Source organism: Falco cherrug, chromosome 2 (genome assembly GCF_023634085.1).
Source record: "Falco cherrug isolate bFalChe1 chromosome 2, bFalChe1.pri, whole genome shotgun sequence".
In the NCBI taxonomy this organism is placed as follows: domain Eukaryota; kingdom Metazoa; phylum Chordata; class Aves; order Falconiformes; family Falconidae; genus Falco; species Falco cherrug.
In genome coordinates this window covers 101,343,252-101,368,032 of record NC_073698.1, presented here as the reverse complement: position 1 = coordinate 101,368,032, position 24,781 = coordinate 101,343,252, and the positions used below count along the sequence as shown (strand labels likewise).

At 39.9% G+C, this 24,781-nt stretch overlaps 1 protein-coding gene across 4 annotated transcripts in view; it reads right to left on the bottom strand.

The window, feature by feature from the left end:
* The window catches only part of GRIK1 (glutamate ionotropic receptor kainate type subunit 1), a 174,457-nt gene that overhangs the window by 27,021 nt on the left and 122,655 nt on the right, over window positions 1-24,781 (bottom strand). For 2 of the 4 annotated variants that reach the window (XM_055702711.1, XM_055702712.1), the window contains exons 8-13: window positions 12,301-12,408; window positions 11,506-11,550; window positions 8,369-8,482; window positions 6,951-7,154; window positions 6,102-6,325; window positions 709-827 (exon numbers count right to left, since the gene is read on the bottom strand). In XM_055702711.1, coding sequence (XP_055558686.1) covers window positions 709-827; window positions 6,102-6,325; window positions 6,951-7,154; window positions 8,369-8,482; window positions 11,506-11,550; window positions 12,301-12,408 — 814 coding nt within the window. The remainder of the gene's footprint in view (window positions 1-708; window positions 828-6,101; window positions 6,326-6,950; window positions 7,155-8,368; window positions 8,483-11,505; window positions 11,551-12,300; window positions 12,409-24,781) is intronic. The other 2 variants (XM_055702713.1, XM_055702714.1) reach the window with 1 other exon arrangement.

Here is a 24,781-nt window from a genome sequence, read left to right as displayed (position 1 = left end):
CACATATCTGTTTGACTTCCTATATGGAGTAAGCTTCACTGCCCTTTCTTGTCAACTGAGTAAAACGTCAGCTGTTTCCAAAATCATCAGCAACAGGGCCTTGTGACTGGGTTAAGTTAATGCTTCTAGGGTTGGATGCATTTACAGAAGGATGGGGTTTATACATGCAGAAAAGTCATAAAAAAAAAAAAGGTTTGGTTTTGTGTTTAAACAAAGTTTTTGACAAGTGCCAACAAACTTAATGGCCCTTCTGAAGAAAAAGCATCTTTTTTTGTTTGGCAGTTGTAAAAGGTTTTCTAGGGTAGGTAAGGCTGTTACTGTCTCCATTGGGATGGAGCCCAACATTTTCCTGTTGCCAAGCCTCTTACAACAATAAACTCAATTTCAGCATGAAGTGCTTCATATCCCTCTTGTGATTATTTTACATGTCAGCTCCAGACACTCCCACATGGCCCTGTCCACTTCCCTTTCTCTCAGATGCTTCCCCTCCTTCCTCCCGCTGCAGCCCTGTTCTGGGTGTCACGGGTTCCCCTCCTCTGCCTGCCCCTGGCTGCAGTGGCTCGTCGTCATCTTCCTTTCTTCTACTGCTTAGTTTCTGAGATCAGGTTTTACAGTATATGTTGTATTTACAGAGGGTGGAGTTTACCAGCACAGAAGCCCTTGAGCAGACTGTGGGACGTGTGCGATAACGAAGTGTAACCGGTGTACCTTGCTGCATGAGAGCTCCAACTCCAAACCAGAAACTATTTAGTAAAGTAAAATTGTTTTCCACCACATCTGAGTCTGGGTTGCACGGGTGGGGGTTATACCATTCATATGGTGTAAACCTGTGGCAGTTAACAAAAACAATCTGTAAACATTAAATAGAGTACACACAGCGGCAGCAAACCTGCTGAACAACGCACAAAGTGAGGAGGTTAATGAAGGAAACAAGAAAAAGAAAACCTCAGCCGAAAGGCTGTCCGCGGGATGTCTCACAGCTGCCTCTGTACAAGCTGTGGAGCAGTGCTGCAATGCCAGGAGCCGCTTTCACAGTCCCAGATCTAGCACAGGGCTACTTCCTTACTCCTCCAGCTCTCCGTTACAGCTCTCGGGGGTGAGGCTGCTGCAGTGCCCCACGGCTTCCCTGCCCGCGCTGCTGACAGACAGACAGACATTTGCGGGGGCAGGGGGACACCTGGAAATCACATGGCTGCTCCCTGGTAAAGCATTTAAAAAATAATGAAGGAGTAGAAGTCCTCTAAAGGCAACCATCATTAGCTGTCTGTAGCCGAGATGCTGGATGCTGAACGTGCTCTCCCTGCGCGAGGCTGCCACGGCAGTGGGAAAAAAGGCTGCCGGTCCTTTGAAGGCATTTGGGAGCAATTGCAGTGCCTGTACATTCTAGGGTCACGTTGTCGGCATTGCAGGGAGAGAATTACACAGAGGAGCACCTTTAATGGAAGAACTCTGCCCTATTTCCCGCACACCATCCTGCAACTGCAAACTGTGCCCCTTCTGCTCTGCACAACACTTGGCAGAGCTAAGTTAAGGACCATTTCTCCCCAAGGTACCTTGTCTGCTATTGCTTCCCACAGCTGTGTGGCTTGCTGCATACTTCCTTATAAAGTTTATGAATATAGCTTAAATTGACAATGTCATGCCCATACATTTTAATTACTGTTTTGACAATAAAGCATTGAATTTATGCACAGTTGCAAGCAGAGTGCCTTGCTTAGCTGAAGCAATGAACTCTGATTATAATGAACCCACTAATTGAAACAGTATGTAGCTTAGGATGCCATTAGCTGCACAATATTACCATTACTAGTACAATACTATTAAAAATCGTAACAAAAGGCACAGTTTTCAGGTTTAAGATACAACAGTTTTGCATACACCAGTTAAAAGAAAAGCGATCACCAAATTATATGTTTCAGATTTGTGCTAGAATAATGGAAGCAACTGTTGTGTAGTAACAAAATTGTCCCCAACCCTGTTGGTGCACATTTGGGGAAACAACCTTAGCAAGAGACCCAGAATTAGGACCTGTAGGTTGCCTGAGCTGCCAACCGCCATAGAATTGAAGAGGTCCCACGCTAAGCGTTCACCCACAGGGTCCCGGAGTGTTAACACAGGACAGTAAGAAGATGTACAAATAACTCTGCCTGACCTCACTGGGAAGTCCAAGGCTGGGACCTTGCACTGTTTCACACAACCACCATGTTCAGTAGGTTGGCCTCTAATGTCTCCATCACCGGAAGAGCAGAACAGCCATTGCTAGAAAGTGGCAATGAAATTCTGGCAGCAAAACTCTTCCTGCCAGACTGGATTTTTACAGCTCTAGGTGTATATATCAATGTGGTACCAGGGTATGTATTTCTTTTTCACCTTGAAGCAAAAGCTGATTTTCTTCTGTGTTTCTATTGCTGTGCCGAGCTCTAAGAAGAGGCTGGCTTCCAACACAGCTCTATGTCAGTGCTCAGGCCTGCTGTTTTTCTGGCCATTCTTCCCTGGTTTTCTCCCTCTTTGGGCCTTGAGCAGTAGCTATGCTGAGTTTTCTGATAAAGATGAGATGCTCAAGGTCACCTAAACACCTTCTTATATAGGCTCCGTGTGACATTATTCACCACTGGTGGCTACCTCAGCTACCTAGCTCTACCGTCATTCACAACATTGACACCAACAGCACAATTTATATGGCATTAACAGTAAAAGGAAATTTAGGCAGAAAATGCCTTGCTCATTCACTGCCAGGGTACTTACAAAAAGAGTTTTTTCAGTCTGTAACCCTTCACAGTGATAAAAATTTCAGTGTTTGAGTTTAAAAATTAATATAACAACGACAGTGCTACATAAGGCTCAAAGACAAACGAGAAATTATTTAGCTGCTGAAAAGTCTGAAGAAATAACAGGAAGATTATCCCAGTCTATGAAAATTATTCCCAAGTATTTGTCTTCCATGAACTGATGTCAAAATACTGTTAACCGTTTAATTTACTGTAGCAGTGTTAAAAAGTGGATGCTTCCTGAGGTTCTTCAAACCAATCTAACCAATATTTGCTGAAACGTTCGGCGAATCTTACAGAAATTTTGATGTATTTGGAGACATGAACAGGTCTAGATGTGGACTGTAAGAATGGCTTAGCTTCATGGAATAGATTAACATTTATAAAGTCTAAAGTAAATTAAGATGACATGTGAACACAATTTTGTGTAGTTCTTCAGCCTATGTAGTTGCCATCTAATCAGGCACTGCTTTTAGGCATCAGTTCAAAAAAGGCATTTGTTTCAGAAAAAAAAAAAATCAGTTAACTGTTTTGCTGGACTGGTACGTTCTTTTCCTCTTTTCCTAGAATAGGTGGCTTATGAGAGTGATATGCAAACTTGTTATATTTCAGTTGTTACAAGTCAGATTTTGTGCTGTCTTATGAATATGTGTGGGTCTATACCTCTAATGACATTTAAGCCTTTTAGTTAATTTTAGCTAAATTCGACAAACAGGTAGAGGCCTTAGAGGTTATTATGCTTCTGCAAGTGTTGTGAAACGTTCCAATAGCAGCCCCACTAGGAGAGAAGCTGCAGGATGAGCTCACAATTTGTTATCTATCAGTTAATCTGCATGGGAAAGATCCCCTATAAATCCTTCAGCTGCAGGGAAAGCAAATAAACAGACAAAGAAACTTCAATTGGCGATCACAATCCACCATGAGACACAAATCTGTAGGGAAATCAGGCTTCATTAGTTACGCTGTTCATGGAACTACTGCTTTTTAGAAAGATTCCGGAAACAAAATGTATCACAGTTACACAGAGCAAACCTATGGATTTACCCAAAGGCTACACTGTGATCTGGAGTAATATTTAACAACCAAGAAAGAAAAGCGAACAGGTTTCATAGACGATGATTTGTGAGCACTGTATGTTTCCCTTTGGTTTGCTCTGGGCCACACATCTGCATGTAGGCATCTCTGCGTGCAAACAGAGGACCCTGATGCTTATTTATTCTTGTAAACTCGATGCTGTTATTTAAAAAAATAGAAGCACTGAGGTTAACTCGGGCTTTGTTTTCCCTTCCGCCTGTTCTGAGGTGGAGAGAATTGTGGGATGTTTTTAGTTTTGGCACACAACTGCAGAGAAGTCAATCTCTCACAGTCAAGCAGATTTAATATTAGTCATGAATGAGATCATGATTTGCATACAGTAAGAGCTATTATTTATGGTACAGTGAGCCACTGCAAGAGCTTGTGGGAAGTCATGACTAATCGTATACAGCCCCATAGGTGCCAGGGATGGATAAGCTCTTCCTTTTACCTAGAGCCAACACTAATAAGTTAAACCATGATCTCTCCTCCTCAGACTCCCTCCTCCTTCTTCACATTCTCAGCAATTTAGAGGAAAAAGCAAATCCCACAAATTTCTGTGCTTTGGTACCAGTATAGAAAAACACAAACAAGCAAAGCATTCACATAAGTTGTCCACCTGGAACAAGGGTTGTTCAGTGGACCACAGAGAAATGTATGTCCAGGGCCAGTCACTCTCAGCAGAACTGCTCATGTCAGTAAAAGTTTTGCAGGGCTGTGTCTTTTGATTAAAGGAAACCAGTGAATTGGAGGCAAAGCAGCAAGAGCTTAATTTGACCTGGCTCACACAGAAGTGGAAGTCAGGCACAATGTGATATATTATCAGAGTTAATTTTTCAGATTACAATTATTTCATGACTTTTGAATGAGGTATGTGCATTTATACATTGGAATATATACATTATTGCTGACTTCCTAAAGTCAAATGCCATTATTTGCAATAAAAAACTGCAGCATTTCTGTAATTTTTGCTGTGATGTGAATGTGTGGACTTCCACTGATACACCACTTCTTTTCTTATATTTCATAGCATAAATGTTTTCTCAGGCTATTTTCCATGCACTTTATTAATGTGGAATATATTGTTGTGTATGCAAAACAATACATAGCGGAACTGGGGAAAGGCTTAATTAGCGATCCTCAGTAAAAGGAACCCCAATGTGAATGTCTGTGAAGCGCTAATAAAAATATCTATGTTTTAATTCATACGAAGGCAATAATAAAGGATGAGATCAAATAAATAGAGTTGGAAATGAAATTCCAAGGCCACTATCTGAAGAAAAGGACAATAACTATGTCAATTTGGAGTCCAGGTGTATTCAAGAGCATAGAAAAAAAGTACGCCTCAAATGACCAATTTCCTCTGACAAGTTTCTAAGTTCATTTTCTTTCATGCTTGGTTTGCTCTTGTTTAAAGCCCTAGAGCAACTGACTCCCAGACTGTGGTCCATGCTTTCTGAAGGCCATGATAAGTAGCTTGTATCCAGGTTTGTGAGACCATATCAGCTGTCTAGAGTTTTTAAGGTAAAGTTCAATGATAAGGGTAGAGTGCTCTGCTGGCCCTCCGGAGATGTGGCTGTGTGGTACACTGGCCCAGACATTTTCTGGCACACCTGCCTTTGCGAACTTTATGAGCTTTGGCTTCATCTGGAAAAGCAGTGTGTATGTGCTTATTTACTGCTGGTTTTGAATGGGGACATGACTGGGAGACTGCCACTGGCAGGCAGGGCACACCTCAGGGCAGCGCTGGGAGAGAGACCGGAGTATACTTCACCTTGCAGATTGTCCTCTCTGGGAAAAATGTGTCCAAGCCACGTTATTTTGTATTTTCAAGGGGATATTACCTGACCTAATTAACATCTTTCAGCAAAAAGGTGTTCACATCCTTTTTCTTACCTTTTAACTGTATGGACTGCTAGTGGAAAAGAGAGGTGCTTACATGCAAGTAATATAAAGTGCTTTTCAACATGTAGTCTGCTGAGGTGTTGCGCACTGACAAAGAAAGGCTGACACATTTCATCAGATATTTCTCTCCTTTCAGCCCTTAAGGAAAGTAAAATCTCACCACATTGCAATATATAAAAGTGATAGTAGTGTTGATGTGAAAACAGCAAGAGACTTTCTAGAACATTATGTTTTAGGGCTGGATAAAACCCTTAGGATAGTATTATACGACATCTAGTTCGCATAGCCCATGCAACACCTGCGGGAGGAGAGGTAGTTAATGTGGATGCATCTAAAACTACATCTTTGACTTACCTTGCAATGACAAAGAGGACACAACTGACTCCAAGGCAGGCTAGGAGAACGTACATCCAAATATCAGGAGAAAGAGGGTTTAAAAAGGAGAAAACACCAGGATTTGTCCCATTGGGTTTTCGATACAAGATACTGATTCCAAGAGTCATGAAGGGCTTGGAAAAATCAATTACTTTCTCTCTTACATAGGTAATAGTGAGAGGAGCAACGGCCAGATCAGCTTTCTGAAAACACAAAAGCGAAAATACTCATTCTTTTTCATGTTCATCACACTATGATCCCTTCCATTTTTTCCCCCAAGTATTAAAAGCTAAGCCAAATTAGACTATAAATCTGAAGAGTGCAACCAAATTTAACATTGATGGGGTGTTAGTTGGTACACAATACTGTTTCCTCTTTTTGCAGGCAGAGGGAAATCTGTGACTTTCACATGAGTAGGAGAGGTATGACCAGGGGCATGGGGCTCGGTCCTGTGTAATGGGGCAGACTGCGAGTGAGGGCTGCCAGAGCGTCTGGGAAGGGGCATCCTACATTCACACGGCAGAGGCTGCCACAGGGGAGAGATGGGCTGGAAGCTTAGCCTTTGCTGTTGGAGTTTGTAGCCAAGGTGTGGACAGGACCTGTGCTAGGTCAGTGCCGTTGCCCCACTGGGGGTGGTTTCCCTCCACACCTGCAAATGGTTGGTTCAGATGTACTGGTGTAGAGATGACTTCCTGCTCTGACAAGTGTCAATAAAGACAGACCAGTGGCTCTAGAAAAATGAAAACTAAAGCAAATGTTTCATTTGGGCTGGCTTCATGTAAAGAGTACCACAGGTGAAAGAAGAATGAAGAGAGGATTCAAACTTACATGATCTATGAGTTCTTTGACCATCCCATTCCACTCTCCTTTGTCATTCTGGGCTCCATATTTACCATCAGAAACTAGTTTGACCTCATAGATGAAGCCTAAAATATTTGACAGCTCCTTTAGTAGGTCCAGACAATAACCTTCAAATCTGTCATTTCCATACAAGGGCTTGTCAGACTTCTTGTACATAACATAGGGATCTTCCTATAGGAAAAGACAGTAGACATGTAGCAATAGAAATAAGGTTTTATTTTGGATTATATCAGTTTCCCTAAATTATGTTGATACTTTAAAAATGGATTGCAATTAGATGGAAACCAGTAATTTACTGTGTCCATTAAAAGCTGTTTTAGGTGTGTTAACAAATTGAGTGAATCAATTAGTGATAAGCAAAAGGGCCCTAATTTTCAGTGGAACAGACCATTCATAGCTCCCAGGAGCTTCAATTAAAGTAGTGCTTAGCAGCACCAAAATGAGACCCAAGATCTGTGCTCTACATTGTCCCATCCTAAGGGACAGGAAAGGATACTGAAGGAGAGAGAAGCCTAAATAACAGAAAAGAGGATCATAAGGGGAATCTAAAATTTTATATTCTGTGGAAGATGAATCTTTATTGAAAAAAACCCTCAAATGTACAAGGTCACTGTAAGTTGACTGGGTATTCACATGAGGGAGTGGAGAACAGCATAGGTAGGTTGTAAAGTACCTTGTTGCTTTTCTGTTTAAAGGATTTTGGATAGAAGAATATCTGGGCAAGCAGGTTTCTGCAGTTTAATGTGGCAAAACACCTCTGGCAACAGAAAAGGAATGTAGAGGAGCCTTTGAGCTCTTTCCCTCCTCCTGAGGAATTAGGCAGAATAATTGAAAAAAAGTGGCATTACTGGCCAGGCAGAAAGCATGAGGCAAAACAACTCATAAATACCCAGCTGCGTATTTTCCATTTATCATAGTTAAGGCCATAACTCAGTCTTTCTATCTGCTCTTTGCTATTTTCTTTCTGTCCTCTTCATCTCATTTTCAGTAAAAAGGAAGGATGCGTAAGCACTGACTACAAAGCTGGGTATCTGTGTGTGATAATTCTTCTGGTAAGAAAAGTGTGCAGGGTTTGCCTCTGAAATATTGAAGTAAGCTAAACATTTCTGGAGGTGGAGGTTCCCAAGAGCCTTTCTTTGGCAGCAGGGTATTTTTGAATCGATCTTGTGGGTAGATGAACGTGTACGTCGATTCTGAGTCTACATCAAAACAACTGCTTGAAAGCAGGCTAGTTTAACAAATCATTTTTAGTGTGGAAGAAAACAGCCATGGAGTGCAATGTGGAGGTGGCAAAGGTGGCCACAGAGAGCCCTGCAACTCAGCATCAGCAGTCCCTGCATCCTACAGTGTGGCTGACGGTGCCACCTCTGCCCGGTGAGACCTACCAAAATGGTGGTGACGATCAGTGTCCGGTTAGCCAATGAATCCGTGATGTTGGTCGACCGATCCTTGTTGCTGTCCGTCATGTTAAGGCCACTGTATGAGTTCCAAACCCCGATCTGCACAGAAGAGAATGGGTGAGCGGCTGCCTGGTTGCAGTGAGCCGAAACATTTCCCTAAATGCTCACCACCTAGGAAAGGTGCACTGGCTCTAGTCACCACAGAAAGAGACACCAGCAGTACGAAATGCTAAAGAAGGGAAACAACTGTAGGTCCGAGTAAGGCAGCAACATCAAATGGCTGATTTAGAAAACACAGGGAATATACTGCCCTTTCAAAAGCAGGTGGAAATGAACAAGCTGTAAGAGTATAAGGCATGTCAATACTGTGGCATACTAGGCAATGTGCTACAAAAGTGGAACATGTTGACTTTGTTTCCTGCTAAAAAATGTCAAATGTCTGTTTTTATGATTTTTTTAAAAAATTTGTAAATGGTAGAGTTGAAACATATGGCAAGACCTCTCTCTTCCAATACAACAGATTAAAAGCTTGAATAAATATGTTGAGGCAGATTGATGGATGCATTGGCCTTTTGCTTCCGCTGTGCCTTCAGCAGGTTTAGCAAAGATTATTCTGTCATTTCTTGAATGCTATGTATGTCAGAGCTATCAAGGTGATACCATTTCACACACTGATCAGTATTTGTTCAGTAAATACAAGTGACCAAAGGCAAATTCCTTTCTAGCCCCAGAGATATTGACAAATTTCAGTATTTAGTGCCCAATCCAAAGCCTCAAGGGGAAGATCTTCGCGATTTCAGTGGATTTGGATCTACACCTTGTGAAGGCAGAAATTATAAGCCTGTTGATTTATTCAGATAAACATTTACTTAAACACAATGAAAGCATCTTTTTTTTTTTTTTTCTCCTTTGGATTTACTTACATAGCATGGCTGAGGGCTGATGTGAGAAAACTCCAGGCAAGGAGCTGGCTCTTGTGATTTAGCTTGTATCGGAGATTTGTAGAGAGCAACAGACAGATGTCTTGGGGCACTGACACTGGCCATCCACAGAGCCCTTCACATCCCTGTGCTGCTCTGCCAGCATGTTTCAGCTCTACCTGAGAGGGAACCACTTTCAGATCCTCCCTTCTGGGATTTTCAGTAAAGCTGCCAACTAAGTCTAAGACAAAACTGACTGACTTGCCCGGTGCACTGAAGGTCTCTATCTGCAGTCAGATGCCCAGTCATTTCAGACCCAGGCTGGGCTCTTTGGGTTTTGTTTTTTTTTTTTGGGGGGGGGGGGGGGATGTTAACTGAAGCAGAGATGGCATTGCTTTTGTGCCAAACCCAGCAGATTAGTTTGTGCCTGCTGAGTATGGATTTGGGGTAATAAATGTATTATTTCAAACAAACTTTGGGTTTGTGTCCCTGGGTGCCATTACTTTCACCTTTCCCAAACTTTGTTTCCAAGGTATCCTTAATGGGATAGTCATGCCGTTTTTTAAAATTAATTATTCAAGCATTTATCAGTCAATCCTTTTGTTTCCAAAAGTAGATCAGGTTGGGAAATTGATCTTTAAAGTACACAGGAAATAAAATGTTGGACGTTATGATAGCTTGTGTCAGGAATACAGTAAATAACCAGTGCCCTTGAATTTACATCAGGGTGGTTGAGTTTTTTGCCATTCTGCTCATTGTTATGGACTTGATATGCTTTTATCGGCTCACAGCAGGGAAGAGGAGAACAACCATGAAGAACATGGAGTGCCACAGTCACAGTGCATACAAAACACACCAGAAGAGACCACTCTATGTCTGGATAAAAGAATGACACCGCAGGTCAACCTTGATTAGAGTGATGGAGGAGGTTGGAGGGGCACTGGAAGAATGAGATCAAGGTAGTACATCACTATGGTGAATCTGGGGGATTTATTGCAGTTTAGTGACAAGTTTGAGAGGTGTCATATGTCCTTCTCAGCAAGCTTGTGCTCTGAACCAGTTGTAATTTGGTTTAAATCAATTCAGCGTAACACAAAATGCCTAGAGTCAAAAGCGAGATTGGTTCAATAGCATTCTGCATGTCAGGTAGGATGATCTATTCACCAGTAATGAGGGAAATGGAGGTCTTTGTGCCTCAACCTGATTCACTGAAGATTAAAACAGGGTTATGAAGTATGTGCTTTATAAGAACACCAAATGAGTGCTGTAAGATGTTTTACACTGGTCTACTCTGTGGCATTAAAAAACGTCCCAAAACAACAAAAACCCAAAACCTTTTTAAACTGTGAATGTGGGAGGAGTGGGAAATAACATCTGTGTGAAATATGTACAAAATATAATTCAAAGCATTATAAGAAATTTTTATTTTGTGACTGCAGAATGCTTTAAAGGTGGTGAATGCAGTTGCTATCGTCTCCTTAAAGAATGGCAGCTGTGGGTTGTACCTCCAGTGGGGAGCAGCGCATGGAGCTGGTCTCTGACTCCCACTTTGGTGCCTTTTCCACCAGGCAGAGGCACCTCATGTTAAAAGAGGGATGAGATTCCTGGGGTAATTTAGATCTTTTATAAACAAGCTTAGTTCCAATTTCCATATGTTAGTGAATGTCAGCACCCACTTAATCATCTATATTATTTTCTGTAAGGAGCTAATAACACACTTGTCAAAATTTTGAGTCAACAATACTCAAACATTGCCTGCACAGTATGCATTTTGTGGGAGGCAAAAAAACCCACAACCCCACATGTTAAAACAGTCCTTGCTGCTGATGTTCATTTGAAATGGTGTAAATTTACCACTCCTGGTGAATCTTAGGTGAATCAGCAAGGATAATAGCTGAGAAAAGGACTGCTTTTGCTGCAGCCAGGAGCCTCTACTCAAAGAGGGAAAAAGCACAGCTCCAAAGAAATAAAATAATAATTAAAAAAATATTTTGGTGAAAATGTTGAATCCTGACAAGATCTTTTTTACTGTTTGGAATAAAGTGTCTCAAGTTGGACTGAAACCTATTCTACCAGAAAAATTCATACTTTTGAATAGACTGTTGTCTCTAAACTGCAATATGAGAGTCGCTATCAAAACCCAAAGGATGAGTCTGAGGACCCAGCCCAAAGGTTTTTTGCATCACCTGTCTGTGTACAAACCTTCTTCCACACTTTATATAAATGATTAGAAACCTCGCCAGCAGCCTTGGTACAGAGAAAAATAAACAGAGTGCTTCATTAAAAATGAAAAGAGAACCAGTCTGGAGAGCTGTGTGGGAGCAATTATACGTAAAGTCTCAATTAACCCATCAGCAATTATCATTCAGTCAAGCCAGTGTAGGCAGAGTAAGGGACAGCGCTGTCTCCAGCTGACATGAGCTGGTGGCGTTCCCTGTGTTAGGGATTTTGGATACCCCCAGCAGCCACCTCCCAGGCGGTGGTGGAGGGAGCCCTGCGGTGCCCATCGGGAGCCTGTGTTTGCTCGCCAAGGGCCAGGGAAAAGGAAAAAAACCTAATCTAATCTCAAAAACATGATGAATTTTTAACATCTCAGCTCTCGTTGAGGTTATTATTCCAGCACCTTCTTTCCTCTCTCCCTCATGTCACATTTACTAAAAGTAGCATATGTAAGATAAGTCTAGGTTTTATCTGTATATATGAATTTATCACACCAAGTTATAGCGGCAAGAACTGAGGATAATGTGCACTTAAAATAATTATTTCCATTCAGATAAACATTGCTAGTCTCTAATTCCTATCCCATACCCTGAATTGCAAGGTATGCATTGTAAAATAATAAAAAACCTTATTAGCTCTGTTTTAACTCTGACTTAAATAATCCTGAGAGTATCTGTATTTACCCCAAGCGTGGGAGGTTCAAGCTGAGCAGAATGGCCTTTCCTACGGCCCTGTCAAATGAGCTTTTTGTCATTGTTTTACTTAAGATCTGGTTACCTTTTCCGTTCCTTCCTCCTTGAGGCTAATAATGTCCAAATCGAAATCCTTCCGTAAGCCGTCCGTTTTGTTGAAGGTGATGCGCCCTGTTAGACCATCCCACCGTGCCTGTGTGAATACAAAAGCACTCCTCCCTGTAACGATTAGTACGAACTACTCCAAAGCCATAATAAATTTTGCATTTTAGTTTAACAGTAGCATTGAATCACTTCCAAATCATTTTTTTTAAAGATGTGTGGCTTTGTTACTTCAATAAAAAACACTTTCTTCAACTTTTCTGTTATTTAGTTTCTCTTCAATATGTTTTGTATTTTACAATCAGGCACAAGTTTGTGACAGTTTATATGTATTCATTTACATATGTCTGGTATTGTATTAAAAAAGGTATACTGTGAAAGGAAAGAAAATGAAAATGAAATATGCACTACATGTGCCCAAGGATGGGGCAGTTCTGCACTGCGTGTCATGATTTAACCCCAGCTGGCCAATAAGTACCACGCGGCCACTTGCTCACTCTCCCCCCACCCCACAAGAGGATGGGGAGGAGAATCAGAAGAAAGATAAAAATCATGGATTGAGATAAGAAGAATTAAACAGTTAAAATAGGATATAATAATAATAGTAATGAAAAACCCAAGGGGAAAATCCCCAAGTGATGCAAATGCAATTGCTCACCACCCACTGACCGATGCCCAGCCAGCCCCCCAGCAGTGACTGGCAGCCCCTGGCCAACTCCACCCCAGTTTATATACTGGACATGATGTTCTATGGTATGGAATATCCCTTTGGCTAGTTGGGGTCAGCTGTTTTGGCTGTGTCCCCTCCCACCTTCTTGTGCACCTACTCAATGCTGGAGCATGGGAAACTTGAAAAGTCCTTGATGTAGAGTAAGCATTGCCTAGCAACAACCGAAGCATCAGTGTGTTATCAACATCATTCTCATACTAAATCCAAAACACAGCACTGTACCAGCTACTAAGAAGAAAACTCTATCAGAGACAAAACCAGGACAATAAGAATTCACCAAGAAATTAAAAAAGGAGTCTGATTTGTCCAGGCTTTGGGTCTGAACCTTGGATTATGACAGCCTAAATCCATCAGCTTTTTTAGCCCAGCTTAGGACCTTCTAAGTTCTCCATGGTGAATGGGTAACAAATGGCAATCAGTGCTGAATAGGATCCCCCAGAAAGTCCTTAGTGAAGGAAGGTAGCTAACCATCCCAAGTCACCAAAGCTTTCTCAACACTGCAGCTGTGCATTCCCTAGCCTCATGTGATAGATGCTTCCTCTGCTACTCATGGACAAGAAATCCAGATTTTTCCCCGAAGAGAAAAATGAAAGAAGGGCTTTTGTCTTTCTTACTTGATTTCTTGGACATTTTGTGGTTAAACATCCCCCACCAGCACTGGACTCCTAATGTCCTGGACTTTGGTGAGCTGTTTCACTAATCCCCACTCAGTTTGCACTCCCAAGGAAGAAGACACAAGTTCCCAAGTCAGCAAACAAGGTGTATCATTCCTAATTGCAGAGCGCTGCCACTGCCTTTATAGTGTAAGGTACACAAGTCTTACATACGTGTTTAAAGTACAGCATTATGTGTTGCATATGATCAGGTTTGGTCCAGGAAGCATTTTACAGTTCCATCATAATTAAGTGAAATCACATTTTCATTTTTAAAATATATTAAACATTAGTTTAAATATTTAACAGAGTAAGTTAGATTGGTGGACTTCGTGTATCAGTTTGTATAGCCACGATGATTCCCTGTGCTGCGAAAGCTTCTTCAGCGCAACAGAACAGGATCAATGTCCAGAACTAACTTTCTCTGCAATTTAAGTTTTTTGTATCTTGTAAGCTTCCCAACAAGCTCACTTTCTTTTAAATGAGACCTGTCTCTCATACAGCCCCTGTTTTGTCTCCAAGGCTGAAGCTTACATATAAAAGAAAGTATTTTCTGGATTTCAAACTGCGGATGATTCTTATAACTTATTTTTGGGAGCTCCCACATTAGACAGAATTATTTAAAGATACAAGAAAGGCTGATGACAAATGATGTCATAGCTTCTTCATGTGTGTCATCCACATAATTCTTAAATTACAAGCTTTTCTACTGCACATTGTTATTTGTTTCATTTAATTTGCTGTGGACTGATGACATAAGGAAAATTGCATTACAAATCAGCAGACTTACAGAATGGTGTCTTCCCTTCCTGTTAAACCTAAATTCTAGCTCTGAATCTGAAGGATTTAACCTTAGATGCTGGAGTGTTACTACCATGTGTGCGAGACAGCTCTGGTGTATCTAGGATTTTGCAGAAATATAGCAGGATTTTGAAGCATGCTTAAGTAAAATAAGAATGAAAAGCACAAATACAATGAAATTGCTATGAGACCTTCCATCTTAATGGTGCGTGAACACACAAAAATCTCAGCTGTAAACAGTGAAACACTTGTGGTTTTGTCTGCTGATATAATTAAGATAGCACGAGAGGACACATAATGAATTTCATTATATAATACCTCTTTTCCAGTCTGTCTTTTTATTACTGTGACATGACCCCCATCTTTTATTCATAAAGATGGAACATTTTTTAAAATATGATCTTTAGAGATCAATTCCTCCTCAGAGGGCAATTTACTTCTGTGAAATGCTCAGATTTATTGATTACATATCAGATGCTCAGCTTCTCTGCTAACGTGATATGATCTTGAATAAAGGAACCAATATGTTATTTTTGGAAATGGTATCAGGAGCCTGCATCTCTATTTTCATAAAAAAGATTCATATGGTGAAATGCTAGCTCACTTTTGAAAATAGGCATCAGTGCTTCTACCCCCACACTAAAAGAAATGGAAGGAAAAAATGTTACAAGGTGCATAGGTGTATGCTTACATTTCAGGGTAGCAGAGAAGTGCAAATAGCTTTTGTCTAACTTAAGTTCCACTTAGACCATCAAATAATGACCCAAATGTGACTTAAATTGTAAACAGAACTCAGGGAACATTTCTCAGGAGAGTTAAACTAAAATATTGAAGTTTTTTTCAGACCTTAATTCTGAGGCACACATTTCAAATACCATTTGAATTCTAAACTTAATTTCTGATTTTTATTTTATTTATTCTAATTAAAAATAAAACATCTGGGTTTGAACCCAGTGAGCATAATTTTATTTCTGTCTTCAAGACAGTTGTGGTGCCTGTGTAGGCAGCACATCTAGACAGAGAGGTGATGTTTCTGTCCTGATCAGAAACAAAAGTTTTCCCTAAGAAACTAGGAACCTATGGTCCATCCCAGGCCATCTGATATTTACGGTAAAACTTCCAAGCTTCTAATACAACTTTAGTCTAGAGCACAATTGCCTGCTGCATGAATTGCATCGTTGCTCCAAAATCATAGCTGCATACCACCACGTCTAGGTGTCTGTCAGGTAAATCAAGGATGCGAGTACTTATTAAGGTGCCGTGTTCAGGCAAACAGAATAGGCAGCAATTTAACAAACAGAAATGAAGCAGAACTTTCTGAGTAGTCAGAAACCACATGACCCTTTAACACAGCAATGAGATTTCATGCTTTTATATGCAAGATTTATAGCAATTTTAATGTTTCTAGTGACACTCGTGTTAAATGTTACAGGATATAATAGAAGTTGGATTGGAACCTATTCATGGAATTCATCAAAAAAAATTGCTTTTTTGCACTCTGTCCTTACTTTAATATTGGAGGATCTAAGGGCACAATATGAAACTCTTAGGGAGAGAATACATTTTTGGTTTTGTTTGTATAATTTTGAGTAGAGCTTGTAGCTTAATTAAAAAAATGCGATTTTCAGTGGCTTCTGCTTGTAAAGTCCTTTGCTTGGCTTAGATCCCAAGGTTGCAAGCTGCCTCTGACAACAGAACCATGAGGAAATGCTGTTCTTTCAGGAGTTTGGTTAGCAGTAGAGCAATCCAGTGTCCATCTTGTATTCAAAATAAAGTATCACATTCTTCAATACTATGTTTTATCAGTTAATTATTATTCCTATTTCTAAGTTGTAAACAATTGATGACTTGCTCCCATTTATTAAACAAAATGGGGAATTAACTCAATATGTTGGTTTCAACTGGTAGTTGAGAAGCAAACCATTCAGGACCAGCAGCTACTCAGATCTTTTCTTAATAAGCATTGCAAAGGCTGTAGACAGAACAGATTACAGATAACTCTTCAGTCCTCTATGAAGGCTAAAGGTTACCTGACATGGCAAAAATACCCAAAGAAACCTAATTAAAACTGTGAAACTTTCTATCTTTACTACTTTAAAAAACTAAGATTGTAGGCTAACTACAAACTGAAATCTGGGTTTAAATAATGAAATTACAATATTAGTTTCCATATAAATATATTGATGGAAAATCATAACAACAGGAAAATGAAGCTGACTCAGCTCCTAAGAGCAATCACTCCAGAAACTTGCTTCAGATCACACCACCGTCATATGGTCTTTATATAAATTTCCACTTCATCATCTTGAATCAATTACAATAGCAGCCTTAGTTTCAGCCAAAGCAAATCAACAGTTCAATCACAGAATCAATTAGTTCATCTGCTACCAGACTTACTAAGGTAAAACAACAGGTACATTTCATATTCTGTTTCTTTTGTCTCTACCAGACCTCACTTGTATTCCCAGATTTGTATTAGCAAGACTGACTACATCAAGAAATCATAATGCACAGTGTATATAATCCATTGACTGAGTAAATATTCAGCTTGATGATATAGCCCCAATGGGATATAACTGATTTTGTAGATACTGTATTGCAATACTGCACACAAAAGTGTCAATCTTTCTCAGACAAATTGATTATGGTTTTATTGTGTTTGGGTTTTTTTTAATATAGGTTTATTCAAATATTTTAGTTAACAGTTTATCTGCCTATGGCATATTTTCTCTTCCTAAGTCCACTGTCGCAGTGACTGACAGATACTGGATAGCTGTGTTTCAGATTAGACAACTTTAAATTTTTCAAGGTCCCTTTCAAATTGTTCATAGTGCCCTGGCAATACAAAAATGCAAAGGCATAATCTTATTTTAACATTCTACACTATCATGTTTAATAAAGTTTCAGAATGTGCAGACTTTTCCATTCTTCTATTGATACTCCACTTATTTCAATAACGTGTGAAATACAAGTTTTTCTAAACCTTTTCATTAGACCTCCACTTGTAATTAATCAAGCAATCTCTTTAGAGTTTCGAACTCAAGTTCTAAACTTTTACTGTTCCCACTATTCAAAAAATAAGACCCGCTATTTTGAATGTATGTCCAGAGCTAATGCTAGAAAAAAACATCTGAGACACAAATACGTGGCTGGAAATGCAAATAAAACTGTGACTGTATTACTGAGAGAATGTGTGTACATATTGAATCTGCTTTAAGTGGTATAAGAAGAAAGTGTCATAACTCTTAATTTTTTTTTTAAATATATAGACAAAAGGAGTTGATAAAACTTCGGAGTGAAAAGCTAAGAAGAAAAGCTATTTCAGCACAGAATTGTGGCAGAAGATGAATTGTTCCGTTGTTCAGCTTCAAACCCCTGCACAAAACCATTTCAAGCTTGACTTTGTGCAAGTTATTCAAGAACTTTGCATCTGCTGCTAAAGTCTGAATTATTGTTTAATATGAAAGTATCATAAATTGATGATAAACATCATCTTATATAAAGACTTTTGGAGATAAGTGCAATGCTAAATTACAGTCTTCTTCATTCAAAAGCCTCACAAACGCATCTGGGCACACACACCCAAAAAAACCCCTACCACAACTGACTTGAGAAATTCCCCAAGTAGACAATGAGCCATATTTAGTTACAGATTCTGTAAAACAGTCTCTGTATATTCTTATTTCTCTCTCTTGCTGTTTGTTTGCAACATTTTGAACCCTTATCCTAAAGCCACACAGTCAGCAGTTTTTCTACAGATTTAATGGGAGCGTGGAACAGGGATGGGTTAGCTGGGCTCTTCAGTGTGGGAGAAGGGCATTCAGAAGCTAGGGTGAAGCCTAATTGAAGATAAGAATATTTTTCTTTACGGTCAGTTCTTTCAATGGCATTATCTTGACCTTTGGTAGGTTGTTTTCCCAAGCACGTTAAAGGTAACCTACAAAGCCAAGTATAATTGGACTAATTTTTTTTTTATTATTATTTTTTATTGGCCAAGTATATTTGTATTTTTAATTCTTGGTGTTATAATCTGCTTATTATCAGAAGTTACTAGGCAAAACTGAACATCAGTTATTGATCTAATGTACATTTCTAATTAACCACAGTTTTGAAGTAAAAGGTAATAATTTATACCACAATCATACCATTGTTTGTCTTGCTCTTTTTAATGATGAATGAAAAAATAGAAAAAATTAATGGCAATCATCTGACCTGGAATTCAGGAAGCATTAGTATTCAACTCCCCAAATTATGCTTGCTCATTTACCATTGCATTAGTGGCAGAGACATGCTAACATCTTGGTCTTTTGGACCTATATAGCTTCTAAAATGAAATCATTATGTGTTTGGACTGAGATTAGGAAATTCATTCTGCTTCTGTGCTGGTTACCAAAATGAGAAACTTGAAAGGAAATCAGTCTTGTCCTGAAGAGAGATTTTACATCATAATTTCCTTCAGCCACCATCTCACTAGAACATTTTCCTTCACCTAAACAGCAACCTAGAGTGAATGACTGCAAAGCAACCTCCACAAGTGCTACTGTCTCCATGCCACTATAGGTAAGCTTCCTTCAGCTTTTAAGAAAAGGTGGCAGAGAAGTACATATGGGGACCTCAACATATCAGGTGCACCAGAGTGACAGACCTGTTCTGTTTAGTCAGTATTACCTGCTTATAAAGAAGGTGAACATCTACTTTAGTTTTGAACCCAAAGGGATTCTGATGAGGGCTGTGGTACTAACTGACATGCAAATGCAGAGGTTGGCAATGACGTCTTTTCCATTGGGTCTTAGACTTATTAACAGAGCTGAACTCTGATGGTTACAGAATTATTAACAATGATTGATGCACATATACTGAGGACATTAATTGTGTTTCTTGATGGTAAGGGACAAGACAGCGAGTGAGCTCTTCTCATGGTTCCTCGCCCCCCCCCCCCCCCCCCCAAAGTTTTGCTTCTTGAACACAAAATCAGGTATCTGAAATTTTTTTAAAACATAGGAACGCCTAAAACTACTGTAGCCACACACTCAGAATACGGATCACTTTTTGCCACAATATCTTCCAACACCATAAATAATAATACTGCTATATACTAAACAAAAAATAATGACCAAGGAAAAGTTCACTTTAATTTTCCTTTGGTTTTCTATCCTTTTGGAAGAGAAGGCTCCTGCTTTATTAGAATTACAGAGACACTTTATAGATTTAAGTCATAGTGATATTGCTTCTCGTTAGAGTGGAAATCATAATGTGCTATGAGCCACACATCAACTTATCAGCTCTTACAATTAATCCTCTTATTAAAAGAGATCCTCAAGGATTATGGAATTTACTGAGTTAGTGTATGGCTTTTCCATTATCCTGGTCCAGATCTAACATGAGATATAATAAAAAACATTTCAACATTCACCATTACAGGATTTTATCTACCCCACTGAAAACCATGATGCTTCTTAGTCTCTTTACTCTGAAGAGGTCCAGGACTGGAACAGTCACACACTTTCACTAAACAGGACTGGAACAGAAAAGAGGGTGTGTGTGGGAGGCTTGTTCTTAGGAAACTGGTCAAGCAGCTGTTATAAGACTGAGCACACCCCTGCTGTGAAACAAGAGAGGGAAATATTGAAGGGGGATTTCTTAGGCAAGTCAGAGGCTGTTCTGTGAGCCACTCCAGAGAACTCATTTCCAGAGCAGTGGCTGACCTTAATGACATTCAGGGATAGTCATATGAAACATTTTTGGTGTGACAAATTTGACAGATGAACCCTGAATACTTAAGGATGACAGCTTAGGTGGGTTCATTTCAGAGCATATGTTTGAAAAGCTTTTGAGTTCCTTTAAAGCTTACACCTATCATATCGCTTTATATCGATACCAGAGATGAGGGAGTAGGCATGAAGAACTGGAAGGGAAGGTCAAACTGCCAGTTTCTCTTCCTAGTAAGAGCAGAGTCTGTCTTATCATGCACGAACATGACTGACACTGAAGCGCCTAGGTGAGTGTAGTGGTTTAACCCCAGCTGGCAACTAAGTACCACTCAGCCCCTTGCTCACTCTTCCCCCCCTCCCCCTCCCTCCATGGGTGGGATGGGGAGGAGAATCAGAAAAAGGTAAAACACGTGGGTTGAGATAAGAATAGTAAATATATAATAATAACAACAACAACAACAGTCATGAAAACAAGCGATGCACAATACAATTGCTCACCACCCACTGACTGATGCCCAGCCAGTCCCTGAGCAGTGATCAGCTCCTGGCCAGCTCCCCCGAGTTTATATACTGGGCATGATGTTCTATGGTATGGAATATCTCTTTGGATAGTTCAGGTCAGCTGTCCTGGCTGTGTCCCCTCCTGCGTTCTTGTGCACCTGCTCACTGGCAGAGTATGGGAAACTGTAAAGTCCTTGATTTAGAGTAAGCATTACCTAGCAACAACTGAAACATCAGTGTGTTATCAACATTATTGTTAACACTAAATCCAAAACACAGCACTGTACCAGCTACTAGGAAGAAAATCAACTATCCCAGCTGAAACCAGGACAGTGGGATTACTGTTGACTATGAACTTGGAAACCATACCTTTACACTACTGTGTTAATGGAGATTGGGATCCCATAGTAACAGGTATCACTTGCACAGGCAAGACAGTATGTAGAGAAATCCTGTTCCACACAGCTAACAGGCTATATACACTAAGTAGACAAAAGCTGTCATCCATCTTTTATGGAGGGGAATCACAGCATTTTCTTCTACAAGACTTCTTCACCTACATTTTAGGTCCTGCCCCTTTTCTTTTAGAGTGATGTAGCTACAAGCACGGATGGTGAACAGCCTGATCATATCAGCACTCTGGAAGTGCCTATCAAGCAATAACCAGTTTGCCTCGTCAGATAACCACGGCACAGGTTTCGGAACTGTCCTGAAGTGATTTGCTCATGGTTGCGGTGTCCATGTAGAGCCAGGAGCCAAAGCCAAAGCTCTGACGTTCCTGCCCATCATCTTGAGTGGGAAGTGTCCTCCCTAACTGAGCTGTTGTCCTATTACAGTGACATTGACCCATTGAACTACGGGGTTGAAAAGGAGCATCTGTGTGCTTATGTAGTGCAAAGCACCACAAATCAAAGCTTCATTGAGCACTGTGCTCCACCTGACATAATGGGACACAAGTGCCGGCAAATCTGTGAAGGAGTAGGAGGTTGTGTGGCTGAGGAACAGATTGTTCCAATGAGAGTACACTGCTCCAAAACCTACATCATCTGCATTTAACAGTTATCTTGGAAGTTCTTTGGAACAAAGGCCGTGCACAGTGATGTGACTAGGTGAGTACAAGTGAGTATCATCCACTTCAGGCCATGCACTAACACTTCAATTGAAATATCAGTGTGGATAAATGATGAGCACTTTTAGTAGGACAGGACATATAAAATATGTTCTGAAAAAAAAAGGTTTGTATAGCAAATATCAAAGTATCTGCCTTATAGTCAGATAAAATCACATTGTAGTAATTCTTGCTCATTTTTTATAAAGAAATCTAATTTCCAGGTAGTATTTAAGAAAGTAAAAACAGAATGGAAGAAAACATACATAATCTTTTTCTCAGATTTCTTGTTTTGATTTTAGATATCACAGTATCAGAACCTTGCACCTAACTTTTTTAGCAATTCAATATGTATTTATTCTTAGTATGCAAGTTCTAGGACCATTATTTTGCAATCTGTGCATAGATTGTTCTGTAAATTAAGTGATTTTCCAATTGAAATTTGATTTCAGAATAGGAATCCCTATGGGCATTAACCTCAGCCATACCTTATCTTCTTGGAAAGCTGACCTTTATTTCCTAATAAATCATCATGAGATGCAAGTCTATCAGTTGTTTTGTTTGTTCTTTTAATTAAGAGTTTCCAGTTCAAAGTAACAGAGAGTAATAGGCTTATATCAGAAATGCATCTGTTACTTTAAGGACAAGAAGTAAGTTTTTAAAAAGTAGCACAAAGAAAAATGTTTGTTTTAATGAGTGCATCAAATCCTAATATGAAATTATCTGGTGAGAGAACTCCTACCAAAGTAATTAACTGCTTTTCTTTGAATCAACTAAATATTGCAGCTCCAGAGCCTGGAGACTAACTGCAGCCAGTATCTGTAGACGCTGTAATTGACTCAACACTAAAACACAATGACAAAGATGCAGCAGAACAGATGCTATTTCACATTTTGGAGTCAAAATATTGTCATCTTTCCCCAGCCACATGCGTAGAGATTTCTGTGCAGCAGGAAGATTGGGTGACACACACAGATCCTTCCTCAGACAGCAGGGGAGATGGTGAATTCCTGGGTCTTCCGAAATCCAGAGTCTTGTACTGCTCACTTGTTTCTTTGTTCCACTCTGTAGATTTTTAGTCCCATGAAAATACTCTTACATGTTGACTTTGGTAAAAACAAAAGACCGTGAAATAAAATAAATGTTCTGTTCTCTTACAAGATTTTTTTTTTACTTCTTTGGAGATGCTGCTAATTGTAACCAAGAAAATTTGACTAATATCTCCCCAGGTGGATCGCTTTCCCTTCTGTCTTATTTTAAATTCATACTCTCTTGTAATGAAAAATCTTCAGTTTCTCCTTCTTCCAATGATGTTCTCTGTTTGTTTTGGATTTAGTTAGTTATGCTCAAGAATCCCCTGAAAATTTCACCTTGTGATTTGATACCAGTTAATCAAGACTTTGTGTGTTCCTGTCACTTTCTCAAAATGCTAATCAGCTCATCTAATTTGGTCAAAATCAAACTGGATGTGGTTGTGCCATACTTATTAGTTCTGCCTTCTTCTCCCTGCACTGGAACTTCCCAGGAAATCTAGGATTCCAAGGATGGCTGGTTGCTTCCTCCATGCCATGAGAAAAACAAACTGGCAGGACCTCACCTGCACTGCTGGATCAGAATGAGAGAGTAGGAACTTGTCACCCATCTAAAGTGCTGCATATATGTCAAACAGTTCAGAGATTGAAAGGATTTACATCAGGTGTCCTCAAACTACGGCCCACAGGCCGGATACGGCCCCGCAGGGTCCTCAATCCCCCGGTATTTACAGACCCCCCTGTCCCCCCCGCCAGGGGCTGGGGGCGAAACCAAGCAGCCGCAGATGACGGCCTGCCACTGCATCCGCGCGCCGGCCCCCTGGTTAAAAAGTGTGAGGAGCCCTGATTTAAACATTCAAACATGCATGTGCTGAAAAATACCCCAATATCTGAGAGCTGCAATACAGCACTAAAACTGTGAGAAAACAGAGAAATTTACTATTTTCTTATTGTAGAACAAGCAGGTCTAGGATAAGCATGCATATAGCAAGTAGATGAGATGGGAGTTTGTAAATCATTTGTACACTCTCAGCACAGGGGAGGTACACATGCAGCTGGTTTTGGAGGTGAGTGTGTGCTAGCAGGTGACTAACATATTGAATCATCTTCCCTCAGAAAAAATACTGCAAAGAAGTTGAGCCTGAGGCTCGAAAGATATACAGCCATAGCAGTCCCTGTATGACCAAGTCCACCCATCTTGTTGCTTTCTAAGGTGATTAGTCTACGTAAAGGAGTGGTTCAGCTAAGAGGATTGTCAAGACTTCTTTCCTGTGGTGCAGACCTTCCCAGCTCCTTTTGTAATGGCTGGAAATTTTAACATCTCCCTTTTCCCCAGTCTTCCTAATTATACTGATAAAGAGGCCTCTTTCTCTACAGAGCAAGGCTAAAATTTGTTTAAATGCCTTGAGTTTAGAAGAAAAGATTCCAGGAATTAAATTCTTCTGCATGTAGGATAAGGGTGGGTTTTTTTTAATTTTATTTTTGTAAATAAGAAATATGAAATAAAAACTTTTACAGCCAATGTAACCAGAACACAGAGTACCACACTCTGAATTGCCATCATGATTTCAAAAAGCAGGCAAAATAACAATCTAAAATAAAGATGGTCTTGTTGCATAATTTCATATCTTGATGCTGAATCAGTTGATGTCCTCTTGTACAGGGAAGGATTGGATACATCTTTTTTTTTATTATTAATTTTAGTCTTGAAGCAGTGTCATCCACAGACCACAGTCACACAGTGCTAGATGCTTAAAACCTGTAGAATGTGTTCAACTTTTACTCTCACTGTATACAAATAAGCTAAATTAAGGTCTCATTTTAAATATTTAGCAACGAAAAATGATGTGAGAATTTAAGCAGGCTTCTTCAGGGACTTAATTTATGCCAAATTTTACAAATCCTTGTCTTTGTTGTAGGCTGCAGACA